The 23743-nt window shown below is 43.8% G+C and overlaps 1 protein-coding gene across 1 annotated transcript; it reads right to left on the bottom strand.

The window, feature by feature from the left end:
• Positions 1-1460: 1460 nt before the first annotated feature.
• On the bottom strand, positions 1461-20131 carry LOC120982331 (cholesterol 24-hydroxylase-like). Its single transcript, XM_040412392.1, has 14 exons — positions 20099-20131; positions 19831-19947; positions 19025-19095; positions 13288-13374; positions 12265-12403; positions 12030-12140; positions 11790-11946; positions 11230-11292; positions 11075-11147; positions 10904-10988; positions 10527-10637; positions 10145-10233; positions 9978-10044; positions 1461-1650 (listed from the first exon to the last, which is right to left on the bottom strand). Exons 1-14 carry the CDS (start codon positions 20129-20131, stop codon positions 1492-1494), a joined length of 1362 nt encoding a protein of 453 aa, XP_040268326.1. The 3' UTR covers positions 1461-1491.
• Between the last annotated feature and the right edge of the window lie 3612 nt (positions 20132-23743).

The raw sequence follows: 23743 nt of genomic DNA, 5'->3' as shown, positions 1-23743 counted from the left end.
GGGAGAAATGGGTTGTCTCTGGTCCTAACCTTTTCCAGGGCCTTATAGGGATATAAAGGCCTAGGTATCCTGCTTATGAATATTCCTACCTTCAAGGTCTATTCATATTGATAGGTAGTCACGGCCTGGATTAGAGTTGTCTAGGAGGTGACCTGTTTCTTCCCTAGTTTCCAGGCCCAGTTACTGTTCCTCTTCCCTCCTGTGTTCAGTGTGGAGTTCCCCCCCCCCCCCCACACACACACTGATCGTGACAATGTGGCTCCCCAAAAAATGTCTGCATTCCAGGATTTAATTTGAAAATGTATAGGACAGGAAAACTGGACGTAAATTATCTTAACTACAAGTGATGTAGGTGAGGGGCAGTAGTGGAGCAGAGAAGGGGCAAAGCAGACATGGGAGAGCGCAAAAAAGGAGCAGGGAGTAGTGAGGAGGCACAGGGGATTTCAAGACAGGTGGGCATAGACGGGATGGCACAGAAGGCTTAAATGTTACTACTGAAAAAAGAGAGCAGCGTAAACGGGTCAAGGAGAAGAGTCATGGGTGCTGGAGCACACTTATAAAGAAAGGGTAGATGGAGGGAAGGTGGGAGCACAATATATCTGTAGGATCTGTCGTGCTGGTGGTACTCTACTGTTGGGGTAAAGTATAATTTAGGAATACTCTACCCAGGATTTACTTCACATTCTTTTATATGAGTTGAAGAGAGAAACTACCTCTGCTAATTAGCCCGAACTGCTTTTATTCAAATCAAGACTGGCCTTTTCTATTTCAACTAACACAGTGCGAGCAAATCAGTTCATTTCATTCTGATGGGTTGTCGATGTGATATGAAGGGGCCGATGCCAGAAGAGGTGACAATCGGGCACTCTTCCAAGGTAAGTACAGCCCCAGGGCTCTTAATGCTAAGTTCATATGTGGCAGATCATTTTTATTGTAGAATTGGCTGCAAATCCATGTCAATTCCGCAAAGAATCCATGAAATCTGCTTGTGCTACACGCAGATGCTGTCACTGATTTAGTCGTGGATTCACAGCTGATCTCACTCCACTGCTTTGCAAAATATGAAGTCCATGGGAAGATCTGCAGCTTTTCTGCACAGGACTGAACATGCTCTGATCTTCATGCATAATTTTTCTATTGCATGAGGATGCGGCAAATTCTCAATCCAACCATTCCGCACTCAGCTTTACTGCTAAAGACATATGTGGATGGACACACGTGTAAACCTCAGGGCTACATTTATGATTTGGAGTTGTTAACAGGTTATAAATAAATCTTTTTGTGTTTATAAGTCATACACGTTACATACATTACCAAACCTACATTCAGTATTTCTTTAGACCTTAATCTGTACAATATTAACAACTTTCCTTATATAAAGTCGTAATACACTTTTATAGGCTCAAAAGTTAAAAACTATTTTTTTTTCCAGGCGGCGATTCTTTGCTCCCTATTTGACTTCTGATGTCTTCATTATTGATTACTTTATTATTATTTTCTGGATTTGTGCTCTGCTCGGGGTCTCAGTCTGCAGATCACACCATCCATAGGACGCAGGGTCCCGGAGTCCAAGATCCTGAAGTTCTGTCCTTCCACCAGCTCAAACTCAAATCTCTGCAGGAGCTTGGCCATGATGACCTTGGCCTCCATCTGTACAGAGAGAACACAGACATGACATGGGGCAGGTTGTCACATTTGTACATCACTAGATTATAAAATGCATTTCTTCCCAATGATAATGCTTTGGTGACCTCCGTTCTCTGAGAGTCTAGATGTGGAGTCTTCTCCATTTCTGGTACTTAGGATCTTGTCCTAACATAATGATATAAATCCCCAAATATTAGTTGTGTTGAGCTCCATGATATCATTCCCTCTTCCTGATACAGATCACCCAGAAAGGATTATTTTTTATAAAAATAAATAAATGGGTTAGAAGAGTTCTTAGCCCTCATGTTCTTGCTTGCCACTAGCTGTCATTGGAAAATTCCAAAGCAAAATCTGAAAAGAGCCCTGTATAGGTCAGCCATCGGTACTCCTGCTGAAGAAACTACCCAGCAGGCACACTTGCTCGGCTGTTGTCAGAAGTGCATGGAGCGTGCTTGGAATTTCACAACAGGTGCAGTGCTGGAGGTTGCCGATCCTGGTATAGGAGATTTCATATCTACAGGTGAAACTCGAAAAATTTGAATATTGTGCAAAGTTCATTTATTTCAGTAATGCAACTTAAAAGGTGAAACTAACATATGAGATAGACTCATTTTATGCAAAGTGAGATATTTCAAGCCGTTATTTGTTATAATTTGGATGATTATGGCTTACAGTTTATGAAACCCCAAAGTCCCAATTATGAGGTCCCCTTAGCTCAGGGGGTATGGATTAATTAGCTGATTAGAGTCTGACACTTTGAGCCTAGAATATTAAACCTTTTCACAAAATTCTAATTTTAAGCTGCATTAATGCAATTCCTTTTAATTTGCATTACTGAAATAAATGGACTTTTGCACAATATTCTAATTTTTCAAGTTCCACCTGTAGTGTATATGGGGTTTGTGTGCCCAGAACATTCTTTCATTCTTTGGTTGTGCCACTGTTACGTGTTATATTAACATAATTCAGTGTGAGAAACGAGTGACTTTTGTCATTTATTTTCTGCAACAAAAATTCTCCAATTGTGAGATATTCTCTTTAATTCATGGCAGAAAGAGGGGTTTTAAATATGGCATGAAGAGACCCAGTGTATTAAAGCTATAGTTTATATGGACCTGGATTACTGGCCCTTCCCGAGGGTTGAGCTGTGTGTGCACCGCTACTCTGCCTATGGACTACTCTCCATGGTGCTGGTGTTCACCTCTCAAGACCTGAGGATTAGCTGGACATACTTACCTATATCCTGGTTGTGTGTCCTCGTAGCCTCCAAGGTAGTTGTTGGTGCCATTTTTGTTTCCTACAGGCTGGATGGCTGGCCGGAGATCACCGCAGTGCTACCTGGCAACCCTTCTCTACCTGGAGGTAGTTTGTCGATCTGGCTATAAAACGAAGGGAGTTTACGCCCATTTTTTTTCAGGTCATGGAGCTCCATCTAGTGTAATTGTTGGATTACTGTACTGGTCTCCCTGCACTATCCTTGAAATGTGAACACCATCTTCCTACTTTGTAATCTCCAACTGGCCTACTTGTCTGCATGAGTCCAAAATGGTGAAATATGAGAATAGCGCTGCCAGAGACTCTAGCCATTCATCAAAGCCTCAACCGTCCAAAGTAGAACTAAATAAATTTGTCCGCAAACTTTCCTCCACAGACCCTACTACCATGTTTAAATCATCTCAAAATGGCACATCTCAGCCACAAGTTCCTACACCAGGAGGTTCCTCACTCCTGCTTTATACCCTCAATTAGATTCCTCCTCCCAGTGTTCCACCCTCTCACATAAACACTCTTTGCACTCCACAACTGGAGGATGCTTTTTCCCCTCCACAAGAGATTACAGTCATTTTTGTGGCCCCTAATTGGTCCTTTTCATCCCCAGTCCTTATCTTCAATACTGATCTGACTTTGACATCAGCACGCGTTTCTTCTCCGATCATTCGCCCATCAGTCTTCAATTTCACTTAACGGATTTCCCTTGTAGAGATCACTGCTAGGGAGTATACAAACGTATTCTTCGTTCCCCTTCCAATGTGCGCATAAGGTTAATTTCACAGAGTTTTTCTCCCTTAGGCTGAGTTCACACTTCAGTTATTCGGTCAGTTATTTCCATCAGTTATTGTGAGCCAAAACCAGTAGTGAAGCCTCCACAGACATAAGGTATAATGGAAAGATCTGCGCCTGTTCTGTGTTTTTGACGCACCCCTGGTTTTGGCTCACCATCACTGACCAAATAAGGGTGGGTTCACATCAGCGTTTTGGATTCCGTTTTTGTTTTCCGTTATAACGAAAAATAACGGCATCCATAAGACGGAAGTCAAAACGGAAGCCTTTAAGAGGCATTCCATTTTGATCAGTCATAATACAAGTCTATGGGAATCATAACGGATACGTCTGGTTCCCGTTATGCAGAATGGAAAAAAAAGTCCTGTCGACAGTTGCATACAATGCAGTAGTAAGCGGGGACAAAATAAAAGTCCCAATTGCTGCTATATATATATATATATATTTGTGGTCATGGCTACGGCCAAGAGGTATCCGAAGAACCCTAGGGAGAGAAACAACGGGAAGAACCTAACCCAGCTAGCCGTGTCTTAGCTGACCTGACTAAATGGCTTGTTGTGTGCCCTAAGCCATGATCGTGGGTAGGCCTATAAGTGGGCATACCCTGTGGAAATGAGAAGATAAGGGAGGGAGGGTGGGGCACCTGAAAACACACGCCTGGGAGTGAAGGTGTGGCTCGTATATGAAGAGCCTCCGCCCCTCCCACAAATGCAGGCTGACTAATCAGCCTTACCAACTTGTGGTCATGGCTACGGCCAAGAGGTATCCGAAGAACCCTAGGGAGAGAAACAACGGGAACAACCTAACCCAGCTAGGCGTGTCTTAGCTGACCTGACTAAATGGCTTGTTGTGTGCCCTAAGCCATGATCGTGGGTAGGCCTATAAGTGGGCAAAAACCAAGCCAAGTAGGGTAGACAAGGAATTTGAATGGCATGTGCAAACTAATCCCCAAGCCAACTGCAAGGCGTCAGGGATCTAGAGTGAAAATTCGGAGTATATGAGGCAAGACCAGTAGGAGACCTACAACCCATCTTGTGGATGACAAGGCCAGAGACATGATGCTCAATATTGCGGATACTGTCCCAAAGCGGAATGGAGGACCGGGAATACGTTGTGAAATGGATCATAAAAACCAACTGAAACTTGTAAAGTTTAGTTCTAGTGCGAGTACTGGCAATGTCCTAGCCCCAGGAGATCATGGGACCGAAACCTAACTGCCTAGACTATGCAGGAATGAGGGCCAAAAGAACCATGTAGATAGGAAGAGAATCCTTGAATAGTTCCCCAGACAGCAGCTAACTGCTAGCCGTGGTCCGCGCGTTGTTCTACTGTGTGCCCCTGATAATTGTTTTTACGCTTGAGACGTGAAGACCGACCTACTATCTGAAAATGAATTCCTGGTCGTGGTAAAAAGGCAAAGACTTTGCGCGGGGACCTGGTTGACAAGATATGATCGACTACGATCAGAGACTGAAATGTTAGAGGGAATTGCCCTACTTGTTCTTCCTCTGGCAGGACCTGAACGAAAGCATGAACAATTAAAGAAAGACGAAATATCTGCGTAAGACATGACAATTATGCTGTAGGGCGAACCGGACCAGTTTGCGGTCAAAACATAAAGTTAGCAATCAACATGGATTATTAGGAAATTAGGGAAGCAGGTATGTATGCGATACATAGGGGCCAAATCAGCCCAGATGCACATATGGACAACCAACCAGGCAATCAGCCCAGCAGGACTGAAAACAGTCATCGGGCCCCCGAAGCCATGGGGCCGAAGCTGTCATCGGGCCCCCGAAGCCATGGGGCCGAAGCTGTCATCGGGCCCCCGAAGCCATGGGGCCGAAGCTGTCATCGGGCCCCCGAAGCCATGGGGCCGAAGCTGTCATCGGGCCCCCGAAGCCATGGGGCCGAAGCTGTCATCGGGCCCCCGAAGCCATGGGGCCGAAGCTGTCATCGGGCCCCCGAAGCCATGGGGCCGAAGCTGTCATCGGGCCCCCGAAGCCATGGGGCCGAAGCTGTCATCGGGCCCCCGAAGCCATGGGGCCGAAGCTGTCATCGGGCCCCCGAAGCCATGGGGCCGAAGCTGTCATCGGGCCCCCGAAGCCATGGGGCCGAAGCTGTCATCGGGCCCCCGAAGCCATGGGGCCGAAGCTGTCATCGGGCCCCCGAAGCCATGGGGCCGAAGCTGTCATCGGGCCCCCGATGAATAACATGCAAGGCGAAATATAGTTAGGAACGAGACCTGACCGACGTGGAAGGTGACCCCAATATGAGTTCAACTGCATGACCTGAAAAGACGAAGGGAAACGTGACAGAAAATGGAGATAATAACGGACATTAACTAAAATTAAACCTGAATAACATAAGCTGGCAAGCAGGTAAAGATATGTCATTCAAAAGCATAGCTGCACAGGTGGACTGACAACCGTTGGTCGGACCCCTGAAGCCATGGGGCCGAAGCAACCACCAGGGGCCCATGGGGCCAGGATGCGAACCTTAGAATTAAGGACGGCTGGGGAAAAGATTGGGGCTTAACCCAACGGGTTTAGTAATCAACCGGGACTCGATAACCTAGAAAGACAGACATGGGGTAAAGCTTCTTAATGAAATGAGGCTGAAATGAACCGCAAGTACCAATCAGTAAAATATAAATGAACAAAAGAAAACTTCTGAAAGGTGTGCCATGGAAAATAGTATCAGATGGCCGTATGACCTACCAATGTCGATGACAATTGTGAAATCCTCTAAGCCAAGAGCCATGCGTGAGAGTCCCCCTATGGCGGGAGCCATGCGTGAGAGTCCCCCTATGGCGGGAGCCATGCGTGAGAGTGAGTCCCCCTATGGCGGGAGCCATGCGTGAGAGTGAGTCCCCCTATGGCGGGAGCCATGCGTGAGAGTGAGTCCCCCTATGGCGGGAGCCATGCGTGAGAGTGAGTCCCCCTATGGCGGGAGCCATGCGTGAGAGTGAGTCCCCCTATGGCGGGAGCCATGCGTGAGAGTGAGTCCCCCTATGGCGGGAGCCATGCGTGAGAGTGAGTCCCCCTATGGCGGGAGCCATGCGTGAGAGTGAGTCCCCCTATGGCGGGAGCCATGCGTGAGAGTGAGTCCCCCTATGGCGGGAGCCATGCGTGAGAGTGAGTCCCCCTATGGCGGGAGCCATGCGTGAGAGTGAGTCCCCCTATGGCGGGAGCCATGCGTGAGAGTGAGTCCCCCTATGGCGGGAGCCATGCGTGAGAGTGAGTCCCCCTATGGCGGGAGCCATGCGTGAGAGTGAGTCCCCCTATGGCGGGAGCCATGCGTGAGAGTGAGTCCCCCTATGGCGGGAGCCATGCGTGAGAGCCTCTTATGGCGGAACAAGTATCAGATGACCATGCGAACTACGAATGACGATGCCAGTCGTGAGGTCCTATAAGCGAAGAGCCACTCGTGCGAGCCTCTTTTGAATTTTTTTTTTTTTTTTTTTTAATAAACCACTTATGCAGCACCAGAATGCCTGGGGACTCGCATAACCATGACCCCCTCCAACAGCAAACCTGGAACACTAATCAGCCTACAACCATGTCATACCCCTAACAAACAAAACATGAAAAAACGGTCATGGGGCCCCCGGAGCCATGAGGCCGGATCAGTCATAGGGCCCCCGAAGACAGAGGGATGACGTTGCAGTGACGATAAGTAATTAAAACGTAAGCCGGACCTGATGGCATATGAAGCGACTTGAATGATTGGATTGGCTAGAAGGTGGCCAAAGGAAGATGACTGCCAACAGGCGTTAAAAATATAGACATTAGTAATCCGAAGCACGTGCATACATAAAACACTAACCACCGCGAACCATAAAGGTAAACATGAAATTGAAACAGAGATGGGAGAAAAAACAAGAGCCTGAGGCATTGCAAGTTCGCTAAGAGAAGTCTCTTATCATGACAAACAAATAAACAGCTTGTGAAAACATAGCAGGAAACTTACTGGCCCACTGACCTCTGCTGAGGAGCTGTTTGGTGAACTGGGACAGGAGACCAAGCTGAGTGAATACGAACCAGAAGTAAAAGGAGACCAGTCTGAGTGAATATGAACCAGGATTAAAACAGAAAGTAGGCCTATGGAATGTAACAGACCACTGAGGAAGGGAACGTAAGCCTGAAAAGAACGCAGTTATGTTTGTCGGGAGAGCGGTACCAGAGCGGTGGGTGCAGACTGCCCCAGTGGGATTTGAGCAAAACAATGACGTAGCAATGAACAGGAGAATGCAGCTTTGAGTGTGAGCAGAGTACAACATATGATGTAACAACAAATGGGTAAATGCAACTTTGGATGTGAGTGGTACCTAAAAAACATGGTATGGGCGCAGCTCTGAGTATGGGTAGCGCATGAAAAGCATGGTATAAAGCAGACGTATAAATGCAACCTGAAAGTGAGCAGAGTATTGACGTGATGCGAAAGCAGACACGTGGACGCAGCTCTAGTAGTGAAAGGAGTATAGGACAAGATGTGAAAGCAGACATGCGGACGCAGCTTTGGATGTGAACAGAAAATTAACTTGATGTGACAGCAGACATGGAAAGCGGCTTTGGTGGGGTATACGACCTGGTGTAGCAGTAGAAGTGTGAACACAACTTTGGGTATAAGCAGAGCATGAAATTTGGTATAAACGCAGCTCTGGTTGTGAGTGGAGCAAGGTGGGAACACCAGGGTGGTGCGTCCAGAGCATGAAAACGGAGTAACAGTAGCAGCTATGGCTGTAAGCCGAGTATACAACATGTAATAACAGGCGTGTAATACGGATCCGGCTGTCGGCTGGGGACGGAATGAGATGTAACAGACAACAGGTGAACGCAGCTTGAATGGGAGACCAATCTGAGTGAATACGAACCAAGAGTAGGAAAGTGCTGGACAGTAAGGACGTGCGGATGCAGCATAAGACATGAAATAAAAGCCGAAAGTGTAAATGCCGCTCAGGATAACAGCAGAGCATGAAAGTGCGGCAGGGTTTTTAAGTACATGGAGCAGTGAAATACATGAAGTCTAAAGATGGTGGTAGCGGGGGAGGGGGGGGGAGACACATGGCAAGAAACAGCTACAGCAAGAGGCCTAAACAATAACAGCTGCGTCCGATCTCCAAACGTGACGTCACGTGCAGCCCGGGTAACTCTTTTTACAGCAAACCAGCTGAAGTAACTTTACATACGAGACGAACGAAGCAAAGTGAAACTTGTAAGATTTAAAGCAGGGATGCTCAACCTGCGGCCCTCCAGCTGTTGTAAAACTACAACTCCCATCATTCCCTGACAGCCTACAGCTGTCATCCTACAGAAGGGCATGATGGGAGTTGTAGTTTTACAACAGTTGGAGGGCCGCAGGTTGAGCATCCCTGATTTAAAGGAACTAACTCCTATTACCAACAAACAAAGTTGAAAAGAAATAGAAGTATTTAGGCCCAACGAGCAAACCTGAGGTAGCAGATTCTGAGGCAAAGACGGTTCCGACCGGCCAGGAGAGACGGCCTCGGCCCAACCTACTTACATAGTATGGCGCGTGCATACCATGGTAGCAGAGAGCAAAATAACAAGCTCCATGCTGCAAAGAAAGACTCCGACCACCAGAGAAGCTAGTCTGCTAATGACACCCAGCAGCAGCTGTGCACCTGAGAACACACGCCTGGGAGTGAGGGTGTGGCTCGTATATGAAGAGCCTCCGCCCCTCCCACAAATGCAGGCTGACTAATCAGCCTTACCAACATAGATATATATATATATATATATATATATATATATATACATATATACACATAACTCATATCACAACAGGCTTTTCCTTTTTCAAATATGGTCTGATGTCCTCATCTTATTTTAGTAGTTGTTAAACTCTCAGACATTGCTGTACGCTTATTATTAGGTTTCTACCCTGAATTGGATTTCTTTTCCATCCATTGACTGCTTGCGGTAGCCTTGCTATTCCTGCTGTACTAATCTTCTTGTCTTATATGCAGTTCATGTATTACTGCTGTATTTGCAGAATATTAAAAACAGAGTTTAAAAAAGAAAAAAAGAGATTATCATGTAGTATATCAGGGGCGTAGCGAGAGGGGGCCGCAGGGGCATGTGCCTCGGGCGCGGAGGCTAGGGGGGTGCACCGACGGGCAATGCTGAATTTCTGTCCCGGGTGCAGGAAAGCCTAGCTACACTTCTGACTATATTATGTCTGATCTTCCTTTTTGTAAACAACCTAAGCAAAACCCCTTTGATTATTCCTTATGTTGCACTTACCTGAGCAAATACTTGCCCAATACATGATCGTGGTCCAAGAGAAAATGGAAAGTAGGCATAGCTAGGCCTGTATGTATGAAAGAAATAGTGATATAGTCACAGGATTATATGACAGTGTGGATTATATTACGGTATGTATTATATAACAGTATAGACGCTGCACTTACTTGGGAGCATCAGGGTGAAATCTGTCAGGATTGAAGACCAAGGGATCTTGATAATATTTCTCCATCCGACCCATGATGTAAGAATTTAACTGCAGGTAGAAGAAATCGTGGACATTATGAGAAGTCCTAATACTTTGTATAAAGTCAGCTGCTCTTTCTATTTCCTGAGCTTCGATATTTGGAATCATTTTTATAAATTTTGCACAATTAGCATTTTTTTTTTTTTTTGTCAATGAGATTAATAGTTCTACTTTATCTATGTGACCCCTCCACCACAACTACCAGAAAGGCATGAAGAACTATATTGTGATCTGTTAGATCCCCAGCAGAATTAGGGAAACCTTGTCACTCCTTGATGATGTCATGTCAGTCCACCACCTACCATAAGAGTTGCTCCAGGAGGAATCCTCACCCCTTCGATGACCATTTCTTTCCCTAGGGCTCTTGATGTCCCTGGGGCTATTGGGTACAACCTCAAGGTTTCCTTTAAGACCTGTAGGAAAAAGAAAATTCAGTTTTGTTTGAAATATATAAAGTAGGTTTGGTCTTCATTCTTGTTAGCGAGAACTCAAGACAGCAGTTACATGCTGGACAAAACTCAGTCAGGCAACTCGAAGGCCCAAGGCTGAGGGTGTATGTATAAAGGGGAGTCTGGAGAGATCACTGTTGGATGAGCGAGCCAGGAAATTGTGGATTGTGTCCCAAGGAAACTAGATGGCACTTTGTGTAGAGCAGCCATAAATCTATTGTTAGCAGGACCTGGGACAGATATTGTAGTTTTCCAAGATCTTCATATTCAATGTCTCTTTTGGAGCCAAGAACTTCATCCACTTCAGTCTGGACTCTGAGGAATGAGGAATATTATCACAATGGCTACTAATATAATGGTAGAAATATAAGGGACTGGGTTAATAAATGAAGTTGTTTTACCTTGTCAGGATCTCCGAGTTTCGTGCTAATTCCATCACAGCGAAGGATAACTGGTTGGCCGTTGTTTCCTGACCTGAAACCATTTGCAGATAGATATAAGAGAGGGACAGACAGACAGACGCAGGCAGACAGACTGACAGAGATAGATTACTAACCTGCAGCAAAGAATGTGACAAAATTATCTATTAAATCCTCTAGACTGCAGCCGTCTTCTATCTCTGGAAACGAAAATGGAAAGAGATGATGAGACTCTAGAAAAAATTCACATTGGATGTATGTCGGCCAAACCCAAGACCATCCGGCCATCTAGTGTGAATGGGGCTACCAGATTTCAACAGCCCCCCACATGTGCACACAGAACAGAGTCACGAATGAATGTGTATAAGGGGATCTGGAATAAGAACTGTCGGCTGAACGCTTGTGTCTTGCCCGCCTTTCTTTTTATAGTTGTCTATCAAGTTGGAGCAGCATCGCTGTATTCTGAGGCTCCCGACAGATGGAGTCGCCTGCATCATCAGTAAGAACCGAATTTCTGCACAACCATCTTCATACAGTGCAAAAAGAAAGAAATAAAGAATGCAGAAATACCACGTGTATTCATGCTGAGCACCACCGTTACTCACATTTAACTAGTGCAGCACCAAATTAAATTCCACACCGACAGCAGTGTCAACCATACTCTCTACATTTTACCATCTTCATATAGTGGACATACCGGCTCCTTTAAGGATCTGTGTGAGGATATCCATAGGAATGTCTTCTCCATCCTGAATCGCCTTCCATCTTTGTAAAATACATTCTCGTCCGGTTTCCCTGAGGAGTTTGACACTCTCTTTGACTTCTCTGATAAAGGCCTGCTTTCCTGGCATATACTATGAAAAGTACAAGTAACTAAGCGTGCGGCCTGCACAATGTATCGTCAGCTGGAGTATGGTTATATCTGTTCATCATATACCTGCAGTAAAGGATTCCGTGTCTCAACCATTCCTCTCATTACATTTGTGATGGCTCTGGTGAATGGCGTCTGATCATCGTGAAGGGAGTTCAGCTCCATCCCAAAAGCAACCTGGTCAATGCAATAATAATCAATCATATTAAACATTTCCAAACATCCAAGTAACTGTAATTCACAATAGTGTATAATGAAAGGGTCAATGCACGTGGTGCCTGTAGGGTGCACTGCCTATTACCTTGGCTATGACGTCCAGTGTGACCCTACTCAGCAAATCGTGCATCCCGACCTGACATTTTCCATCTGCATTATCTCCCAGTATGTCCATCAGGTCTTCTGCTGTTTCATTGAACGTTCCCATTAATCCGATCAGATAGCTGCAAAATAGAGGAACATCATTGAATTCTGAAGTCTTTGAAACTTTAGACCCTCATGAGTTACTTAAGGGGAATGTGTCACCTATATTTTATTCTTTGGGGATGACTGGAGATGACTTTGTTGACTTCTACGAGAGAATGTTGTGGACACGCTCTGTGACCTGTACATTGTGCAGGGAGGGAGAGGAGGTGAGCTGTGACATCCCCTACTATGAATGATGGATCCTGTGTTATCTGTATAGAGGTGTCACCTGTCATATTAATCCTGACTGTGATGATAATAAGATAACTGATCTTTACAGAATAGGAAGGGTACGACTATTCTGATGCTCAGTGTGAAAATGGCAGGATTGCAGGATTTTTTTAAATGTATACTATAAATAATGTCATGGAAAATAAAAAATAACTACCAAAAAAAGAACCAATTTTCATCAATGATGGAGGTCCTCGATTAGGGGCCTTTATTTTCCAGAGTGAAAAATGGCTACAAAAAACATCTCTCGCAGTGAACACTTGCTGATGGTTTCCTGACAAATCACAGCTGATTACTGCCAGACCCAGCAGTAGAATGCCCTTTGAGGGTCCCTTGCAACAGTAATTGTCCAAAAAGTACAAGCCCTTTAAATAATCAAGCACCACACAATCTTTGTTGCGGGGTATTAGAAGTTATCTTAGCTTTTCAAAATGTCTTGCCAATAGTACAAATGCTTAACCCTCTGCCATATATATATATACAGTCATATTTTTATCTGTCCTTTCTTCTCCCTATCCTGGTCCTCCACAATTATACAGGACCCTGCACCATCTTGTGATTTCCTGTTTTGTATTACACATAGGATAGCCATGCTACAGAGAATAATGATTAGTTACACAAAGCTTCCTACGTTCTGCTGAATGCTGGATCCATCCTCCTCCTCTGTTTGTGCCAGTGGTCATAGTCTCGATCTGTCAATAAACCCTTCCCCAGGAACCTGTAAAAGAAATAAAAATAGCAAAAAAAAAAAAAACTTGTACCAAATACTATGACAATTCAGAAATAAATGGTAAAGTCAATTTACAGCCATATACATATCATATACAATGTATTTGGAAAGTCTCAGATTCTTTCACTTTCCTTACATTTTGTTCTCTTGCTCCTTGTGCCATAAGTTTCCCCATCATTCTGTCCTCAGTCCACCATAATGTGAAACCGAGAACAGAATTTTAGAAATTTTTACAAATTTATTGAAAAGGAAAAATTTTAATCTTGTATTGACATAAGTAATCAATCCTTTATTCTGTACATAAGTCTTCAGCCTCTTTACTTAGTACATAAGTCTTCAGTCCCTTTACTCGGAACTTAGTTGAAGCCCCTTTGGCAGTGATTGCAGCCTCCAGTCTTCTTGAAGATGATGCCACAAGGTCTTCAGACCTGGATTTGGGGATTGTTTGCCATTCCTCTCTTTAGATCCTCTCATGCTCTGTCAGGGTGGATGGGGACGTCGGTGGACAGCCATTTTCAGGTCTCTCCCGAGATGTTCCATTGGGTTCAGGGCTCTGGCTGGGCCAATCAAGGACATTCACAGAGTTGTCCCTAAGCCACTCTTTTGCTGTCCTGGCCGTGTGTCATTGTCTTCTTGGAAGGTGAACCTTCGGCCCAGTCTGAGGTCCAGAGCTCTGGATCAGGTTTTCATTAAGAATATCTCTGTACTTTGCTTTCCCTCCACACTGAGTAGTCTCCCTGTGCCCCCAGCATGATGCTTCCACCGCCATGCTTCACTGTAGGGATGGTATTGGGCAAGTGATGAGTAACACCTGGTTTCCTCTAGACATGATGCTGCCACCGCCATGCTTCACTGTAGGCAGGGCCGATTTTAGACAAAATTTGGCCCTGAGCGAAATTAAAAGCGGGACCCCAAATTCTGAAGTACTGTATCAACAGTCACATTTATTCACTTGACGCAAGGGGAGAAGTCACCACCATGGCCCACGATTGGTTGCCAGCAGCGACAAAATGGATGATGACATCCAGGCACCTGAACAGAGGTCGGAGAGCACCGGAGCAGAGAGCCAGTGTCAGAAAGCAGGTAAGGCCCAGTTCACACTTCAGTTGTTTGGTCAGTTATTTCCATCAGTTATTCTGAGCCCAAACCAGTAGTGAAGGCTACTCAGAGATAAGGTATAATGGAAGGATTTCCTCCTGTTCTGTGTTTTTGACCTGCAATTGGTTTTGGCTCAAAATAATTGATGGAAATAACTGAAGTGTGAACTCAGCCTAAGGGCTCATGTAAACAACCGTTGCTTATCTGCAATATGCGGGCACCGACCGCGTGCTCCCCCCATCACGGATACGGATCCATTTACTTGAATGGGTCCGCAATTCAAAAGGAGTAGTGTGGAACGGAGGCACGAAAGCCCACGGAGGCACTGTGGAGTACTTCCATGGGGTTTCACTTCGTGCCTCTGCACCACAAAAAAATAGAACATGTTCAAGTCGAATGGGTCTATTTCCGTCTGCGGCCATCACACGGATGGTGTCCGTGCATTGGGGACCGCAAATTGCAGTCCCCAATGTACGGAACGGTCGACACATGTTTGTGTGCATGAGCCCTAAGTGTGCTTCCCTTAGCAAGTTTGCCAGGAGACTTGCCTAACTCTCTTAATTAATCAGAAAACACCTGAAAATAGTCACCATAGTTACCAGTGCTCTGTATATAGAGACAGCAGGGACATGGAGATAATGTGTTCTCTGCGTTCAAAGTAAAAAAGTAAATAACAAGTAGAAAGAAATATGAAAAAAATAAATAAAATGCAAGTAAAAATGATCAAAGTGGATTTATTTATTTACCCAAACGCTCAATGGCATTGAGGGTTGGGTGAATAAAAGAATCCACTTGTTTCACTGTATGCTGCCTTTCTTCCATAATGATAGATAGATACAAAAATGAAAAAATAAAGAGCAGCACACAGAAACCAGCAGGTGCAATCCCTTCACAGACCGGCGACCAAGGTCCACTTGAATATATTAAAGAGGTTTCCAAGTTATATTTATTGATGACCTATCCTCAGGATAGGTCATCAATATCAGATCGACTGGGGTCCGACACCCAGCACCCCCGCCAATCAGCTGTTTGAAGAGAAGGCACGCGCCGTGCCAGCGCTGCCACCTCTTCATTGTTTACCTGCTCGCCGTTGCATCTGCAGCGGTGAGCAGGTGTAATTACACCCAAGCCTTCCCATTCATTTCAATGGTACGGATTGCTTCTATACACTTGTAGAAACTTTAAGTATGGCTGTCCTATCTCCACCACGTGTTCTAAAATCCAAAACCGTAGATCTCTTTTTAAGTGTTTAGCCTCCGTAAATGTTTTGACACAGGTAAGTCCAACTTTTGCTTCCTAATGGAGTATCTATGTTAGTTTAGCCGGGTATTTTACATCCCAAATGGTCTCCCCAATATATAATAGGTTACAAGGACAAGTAAGTAAGTACACTACAAACGTAGAGTCACATGTTAAGGACTGGTGGATTTTTAGCATTTTACCAGAGGAGGAATTCATAAAAGAGTTTCCCCGCAACATCAAAGAGCAATTCACACAGTTGTGCCACGGATAACAGCCCTTGCGAGTTTAACCAAAATACGTGCCACAACTTACTTTAGAAGAGCCGACATCTGATTTAACCAGTCTAGCCCTTAAATTACAGTTTCTACGATAGAAACAGAGAGGAGGGGTCTTAAATTCCTCTATGTTCTCAAAATTACTGGTTAAAATCTTCCAGTGTTTTCTCAAAATAGGTGAAATTTGTGGACTTTCTACACTATAAGCTGACACAAATGGAATTCTTGGGAGAGGATCTCTGACTTTAGTTGGATGTTTTTTATCCTTACTCTTATCTACAGCTTTAATTTTGGATACACATTTTGATATCAGTTTTGTGTGGTAACCCCTGTAGCGAAATTTATTGCCCATTTCTGATAATCTAGTGTCCAAAAGGGATTCATTCTTAACCAAAAGTGTTTATATTTTTTCTCAGTGTTAAGGAACAAGAATAAACCAATGCAGATGAATAGAACTGTAAAGAAGGCAATAAATGACAAAAAGAAAGCATTTAAATCACTAAAACAGGAGGGTAGTGAGGAATCACTGAAAAACTATAAGGAAAAAAATAGAATATGTGAAAAACTAATAAAAGCGGCCAAACTAGAGACCGAGAGATTAATTGCCAAAGAGAGCTAACTAACCCTAAAATGTTCTTCAATTATATAAATGGTAAAAAGTATAAATCTGAAGGTGTCAGTCCTCTACAGAGCAATGAGGGGGGAGTTGCAGAGAGCGACAAGGAGAAAGCAAAGCTATTAAATATTTTTTCTCCACTGTATTCACTGAGGAAAATAAACTGTCAGATGAAATGCAGAATGTAAAAGTAAATTCCCCATTAAAAGTGTCCTGTCTGACCCAGGAAGAAGTACAACAGCGACTTAAAAATATTAAAATAGACAAATTGCCAGGGCCAGATGGCATACACCCGCGTATCCTAACATATAATGGGGTGCATTTTCTCCTTTAACCCTTTGTGAAAGTGAAAAATTGGGGTCTGCTAGTAATTTTTCATTTTCAGAAATGTGTGCTTTGAAATACTTTAACAAGTGTTTCTGCCTTCTGTGAGACACCTGTTTGCTGAAAAGTACCCTTTCCGCCACTTAAAATGTTCGAACGGGGTGCTATTTCCAAAATGGGGTCATTTCTTGGGGGTTTTAATTTCTGGGGACCTTAGGAATCTGTTAAATGCGACATGGCACCTAAAATCTATGTCTGCAAATTCAGGCCTTTCAGCAAAATCCATATTTTGCTGTTTGCCTGCTATGCGCCCATAAAGCAGGCTACAAGCACATATGGGGTGTTTCCTGAATGGGGAGAAACTAGGGAACACATAATGGGGTGCATTTTCTCCTTTAACCCCTTGTAAAAGTGAAAAATTGGGGTCTGCTAGTATTTTATCATTTTCACAAATGTGTGCTTTGAAATCCTTTAACAAGTGTTTTTGCCTTCTGTGAGACACCTGTCTGCTGAAAAGTACCCTCTCCACCACTTAAAATGTTGGTACGGGGGTTCTCTATCCAAAATGTGGTCACTTCTTGGGGGTTTTAATTTCTGGGGACCTCAGGAAATTTTTTAATGCCACATGGCAAATCCATGTCTGTTTATTCAAGCCTGCAAAAAACATATTTTGTACTTTGCCTCTAGAGCCCTGCTGTGCGCCTATACAGCAGGATACAAGCACATATGTGTTACTCCTGAATGGGGAGAAAATGGGGTACACATACTGGGGTGCATTTTCTCCTTTAACCCCTTGTGAAAAAAAATTGGGGTCCATATTTTGCAGTTTGACTCTAGAGCCCTGCTGTGCGCTCATACATCATTTTGTGAGCACATACGGGGTGTTCCTGTATTCGGGGGGAAATGGGGAACAAAATGTGGGGTGCATTTTGTCCTGTTACCCCTTGTGAAAGTGAAAAATGTTGGTGTAAACATTTAATTTTTCCTTTTCACAGCCAAGTGTTTCCTAATTCTGTGAAACACCTGATGGGCCAAAGTGCTCAATACACCTCTTGAAATATTGCTTGAGGGGTGTAGTTTACGGAATGAGGTCACTTTTTGGGGGTTTCCACTGTAGGTCCACCTCAGGGTGTCTTTATATGCGACATAGCTCCCAATTACCATTCCAGCTAAATCCGCTCTCCAAAAGCCATATGATGCTCCTTCCACTCAGAAGCCTGCTGTGCGCCCATACATCAGTTTTGGAGCACACATGGGAAGTTTCTGTAAACTCCAGATTTAGGGTAATAGATTTTGAGTTTTGTTTGGCTGTTAACTCTTGATGTGTTGCAGAAAAAATAGATACAAATTTAAAATCTGCTAAAAAAAGAGAAATTTTGAAATTTCATTCCCATTTTCCTTTAATTTTCCTGGGGCACCTAAAGGGTTAACAATGTTTCTAAAATCAGTTTTGAATAGCTTAAGGGGTGTAGATTTATTGGTGGTTTCTAATATGGAAGCCCCAGAAAGTGACTTCATAACTGAACTGGTCCTGAAAAAGTTGGGTTTCGGAAATGTTCTAAAAAATTTAAAGATTTGCTTCTAAACTTCTAATGTCCCAACAAAAATAAAATGTCATTTTCAAAATGATCCAAACATGAAGTAAACATATGGGGAATGTAAAGTAATAACTATTTTTTGGGGGTATTACTATCTATTATAAAAGTAGAGAAATTGAAATTTGGAAATTAGCAAATTTTTCAAAATTTTTGGTAACTTTGGTATTTTTTTTCAAATAAAAATGAAATATTTGGACTAAATTTTGCAATTGTCATGAAGTACAATATGTGACGAGAAAACAATCTCAGAATGGCCTGGATAAGTAAAAGCGTTTTTAAAGTTATTACCACATAAAGTGACACATGTCAGATTTGCAAAATTAGCCTGTGTCCAGAAGGTGAAAAATGGCTGTGCCCTGAAGGGGTTAATGGATGATCAATCAAGTGGAACATTTTATCTAGAACAGACGGTGCTGGATCTCTGTTTGCTGTCATAAGTATAAAACTTGTTGCAAAGGTGAGCATCCCCTTTAAGCCATTGTTACCTTGCTCCAAACAAAGTTTTAACACGTTCATAGTCATTATCTTTGGTGTATTTTGGTGACATCAAGAATTCCTGTGAAAAAACAAACAAAATTCAATTATAAGAAGAAGAAAAATAACAAGTCAGATCTGTTCTGTCTGATGATTCTCTATCATGAGGATCAGGCCCTGCTAGTCATAAAGGGGGCAGCAGTAAAACATGCTTGAAGAGCACTGGTGCAGAGAGAACTAGCTGTGTATATAGTTATGTATTGTAACACTGTGTACAGTAAAGTGCTGGGAGTTGTAGTTTCACCACAGCTGGCGTGTCGGAGGTTAGCCATCACTCGCCTAGGCTGAGGAGTTCCCAGGCGTGGCTACTGGAGAACAAACAGAGGCCTCAGGCTGTCCAAAGCTTGATCCTCCTGAGCCTGACATGCTGAAAGTCTCTGTAATGTTAGTGCCCAAATGGACAGGTGTTTCTTTAATGTTTGGTTATACTTTACAGCTTCACTGAAGTGATGGCTAACTCGGATGTCCCGTATTGTGCTGGATAAAAAATAAACATTGTTTGGATTTTTAACCCCCGGAGTCTGAGAGTCCGTTATTCCCGACCCCACCACAAATACATAAATCCACAACAGTAGATATTTGTGCATATGTATGCATTCAGAGATAGTATTGCCTTGTTAATTGCAGACTTTGATATACTCTATATGAAGCAGATCAATGTGCAGGGCAATGGAGTTACCTGTCTGTGAATGTAGACCAGTAGAACACAAGAATATAGGGGAATCTAACTATATAGATATACTGTATGGTTACTTGCCTTAACCCCTTCTGGACTGACAACAATGACAAATGTACTGTGTAACGAATTAAAGCGTACCACTGGACCGTACTTCTCAACCCTAGAAAATAAATAGTATTGTGACAATACAGAAACCTGTGCGGATTCATGTGATGACCTAACACTAGCAGCAGATTCAGATACCCCCTTTTACATGACGCTGGCCCAGAAATCAGCAGATTGCTGCAGTTCTGGCCTCTCAGAACAGGGACATGGCGGCTGGCTTCAGATTCGGCTGTAACATTACCTGCCGGCCAGCTGCCCAGTTTAGGAAGCCCATGTTCAATACTCCTATTAAGTAATTTTGAGTTAATAGAGGGGTCCTGTTCAGGGGCAGTTACAAAGAGCGCCTTTCGCTCAGGAGGACCTGTCCTGTATTACACAGATGCCCATAGACCCTACAGGAAAACTTCTGATGGGCTAATACCCAGGGGCAAGCCCTCCTCACTGCCACTGACCAGGTACATAGCAATCTGACATTCTCTGGGAGCATCAGGTACTTGTGTACCTACCTGGTGGCCACGTGCCCTCCTAAATTCAATTGCACATCTGTCCTCAGGTTTTATTAGTACTATTTTGGGGTGCATACTGTATGACTTTTTGATTGCTTGGTATTATACTTTTTGAGAAGTAGGGTGACAAAAAAATGCTTTTTTGGCACAGGTTTTATAAAAAAAAAAATTAACGGTGTTTATGTGATGGGGTAGATTATGTGATATATTTAAAGAGCCGGTCGTTACGCCTAATATATGTGTTTTTGTTTTCTTTTCTATGTTTTATTATAAAATCTGGGGAAAGGGGCGTTTTCTTTTTTTTAATTATTAAAAACACATTTTTTTACTTTTTGTTTAACTTTATTTCTGTCCCACTCTCGGACTTCAACTTTTGGGGGTCTCCACAAAACATCTGAACCAATAAATGATAAATGATAGTAGCCAGTGATGACTGGTGACCACTTACCATTCCAGGAAAGTGTCATATATAATCATATTATCCTTCATCAGCTTCATTATTGTTGGTGAGTGTCCAAAGAGGAAACTGCAGAATAAACACAATCTACATTGTATCGAATCTCATGAATTGTTACCTTGGAGCAGTTATAGGGGTCAATTGGACACGGCTACAGGTAGAATTACATGTGGTGATTTTGTGGCACTTTTGCTTTTCGTGACATGCCATGCTCTAAATGTATGGAGCAGATGAAGGACGTTGTGTAATGCTTCTTCTTCTTAACATTGTGTGCGGCGGACGGTGAGAGTCGCTGCAACCAGGAGGACGAGTTTTACTGTTCAGGGGATGACACCCTAATATACATAGAATGACAGTACTGGAGCACAAAGATCATGAAACTGAGACATATCGAGCAATCTGAAGGTGAAGCTTATATTCTTAGTGGCCATTCTGTGTAAGGCTCTTTCACACCTGCGTTCTTTTCTTCCGGCATAGAGTTCCGTCGTCGGGGCTCTATGCCGGAAGAATCCTGATCAGGATTATCCTAATGCATTCTGAATGGAGAGAAATCCGTTCAGGATGCATCAGGATGTCTTCAGTTCCGGACCAGAACGTTTTTTGGCCGGAGAAAATACCGCAGCATGCTGCGCTTTTTGCTCCGGCCAAAAATTCTGAACACTTGCCGCAAGGCTGGATCCGGAATTAATGCCCATTGAAAGGCATTAATCCGGATCCGGCCTTAAGCTAAACGTCGTTTCGGCGCATTGCCGGATCCGACGTTTAGCTTTTTCTGAATGGTTACCATGGCTGCCGGGACACTAAAGTCCTGGCAGCCATGGTAAAGTGTAGTGGGGAGCGGGGGAGCAGTATACTTACCGTCCGTGCGGCTCCCCGGGCGCTCCAGAGTGACGTCAGGGCGCCCCACGCTCATGGATGACGTGTCGCATGGATCACGTCATCCATGCGCATAGGGCGCTCTGACGTCATTCTGGAGCGCCCGGGGAGCCGCACGGACGGTAAGTATACTGCTCCCCGCTCCCCACTACTGCTATGGCAACCAGGACTTTAATAGCGTCCTGGCTGCCATAGTAACACAAATGCTTTCAGTTCACTTGCGTTTTTCCGGATCCGGCGTGTAATTCCGGCAAATGGATTACACGCCGGATCCGGACAACGCATTTTGAAAGGGCCCTAAGGGACATAACGCTGCCAGGACATCCACATTAAAGGGGACTTCCGTAAATAATCCTTAACAAGTAAATAATGAAACATTCTGAAACTTATTCATAAACTTTATAATACACCAAGATCTCTGCTTCCTGTCAGTGAATATGAGCAGTTTCATTAACATTTACAAGTTGAAACAACTTACAGTGCTAATACTTCTCACAGATGAGTTCTGCTACTGTGTAGCTAAGATAGAAAGGATTCACAGAAGGTGCCATAAAATTAACCCTTTTTTTATAGGAAAAGGCAATTTATTTTATTTTTAATTTACATTTTTATTTATTTATTTAAATTTTTTGTTTTTATTATTTTCATTTTTTTTTTAATCAAGTCTCACTTGGATCTTGAAGATCCAGTGAGGCTGATGGCTGTACTATACTTTGCTATGCTCTTGTATTGCAAAGTATAGTACTATCAGGTTTCCTGGTAGATGGCAACACAGCATGGCAGCCCCGATGGTTGAGAGAGGGAGCCCCCTCCTTCTATTAACCCCATGGATGCCCCTGCCGCGGCATCTAAGGGATTACAGCAGAGTGTCAGCATACAGCTGACACTTGCTGCTGATGGCGGCAGCTCAGGAAAAAAAACGGCTTGTATAGCTGTATGGCAGTCGTGAAGGGGTTAACCTTTATTAATGTTACATCTAAAAAATAACTCCAAGCATTAACAAACATGAGCCCCACTGATACCAAAATCAAAAATGGTGATAAAACAATAGAGAGCTGGGCAGGGGGGGGGGGGGGGGGGGGGGTTTGTATATATCTATCCCTATCTATCCTTCATCCTAAACCCTGTCCCTGGGGTCACACCCTAATGACAGATATGTAAAACCCCAGAGTGGTGTTACTGTTCTTTCACTCCCCTACTGTCTTTTATTGCTAACACCTATGTAATCTGTGTATTTATTTCTAGGTCCTTCAGAGCTATCCTTAGACAGAATAGAACTCACCATTCCATTCTCCCCCCTTTGGGCAGAAGTGGGACAATCCTGCTTCCTACCAGAAGGGAGGGATTGCAGTTCTAGTTTATTCCGGTTTAGACTCCATATTGAGGTGAGAAGACCTGAAAGAAGTAGCAGCCAGATAAAATAGTTATTCGGCTGGAGCAGGAGCCACAAAAAAGAAGTAGCTTGTAGAGCACCCGGACTCCATGCTAATTTAATTTGCTGAGTGTCTGGAGGGGGATAACAGTCGAAGGCACCCCAATCCAAGGATACCAAAACTGACCTAAAGTCCAGTAACCAGACCCAAGCAGAGTTTAGCACAGCAGAAAGAAAGCAGAGTTATTAAACTAGCCTGTCATCCCAGCAGAGAAAGAGAGAAAGCACAGTTACCAAGTTTGCCTGCCAGTTTATGCCAAAGCCTGCTGGAGCCAGTTTATGCCAAAGCCTAAATGTAAGAAAAGCCTGAATATTGTCTGGAATCAAGTTTACCCAAGTAAAGCTGCTGTTAAAGTTTACCAAGGTCTGGACTTAAGTTATTCTTCATCCCTCAACTATCCCCCCTTTTAATGCTTCGGACCCTAGGCTTGGAGTCCCGCCGTATCCAGGTAGGAGCACGATGACACATACAGGCTGCACCAAACCACTCAGCATTCCACTAAACCTGGGATGCGATAGGGCCCTGGGGAGCGGCGCGTTGCAGATGCACTCTGAGCTCCTACCTGTCTTCATTCCTGTGAAGCATCAATAATATTAAGGACTAATAACAGTTAC

The sequence above is a fragment of the Bufo bufo genome, chromosome 11 (assembly GCF_905171765.1).
Source record: "Bufo bufo chromosome 11, aBufBuf1.1, whole genome shotgun sequence".
Classification (NCBI taxonomy): domain Eukaryota; kingdom Metazoa; phylum Chordata; class Amphibia; order Anura; family Bufonidae; genus Bufo; species Bufo bufo.
The sequence above is the reverse complement of the archived record's forward strand: the minus strand, read 5'-3'. Positions and strand labels throughout refer to the sequence as shown.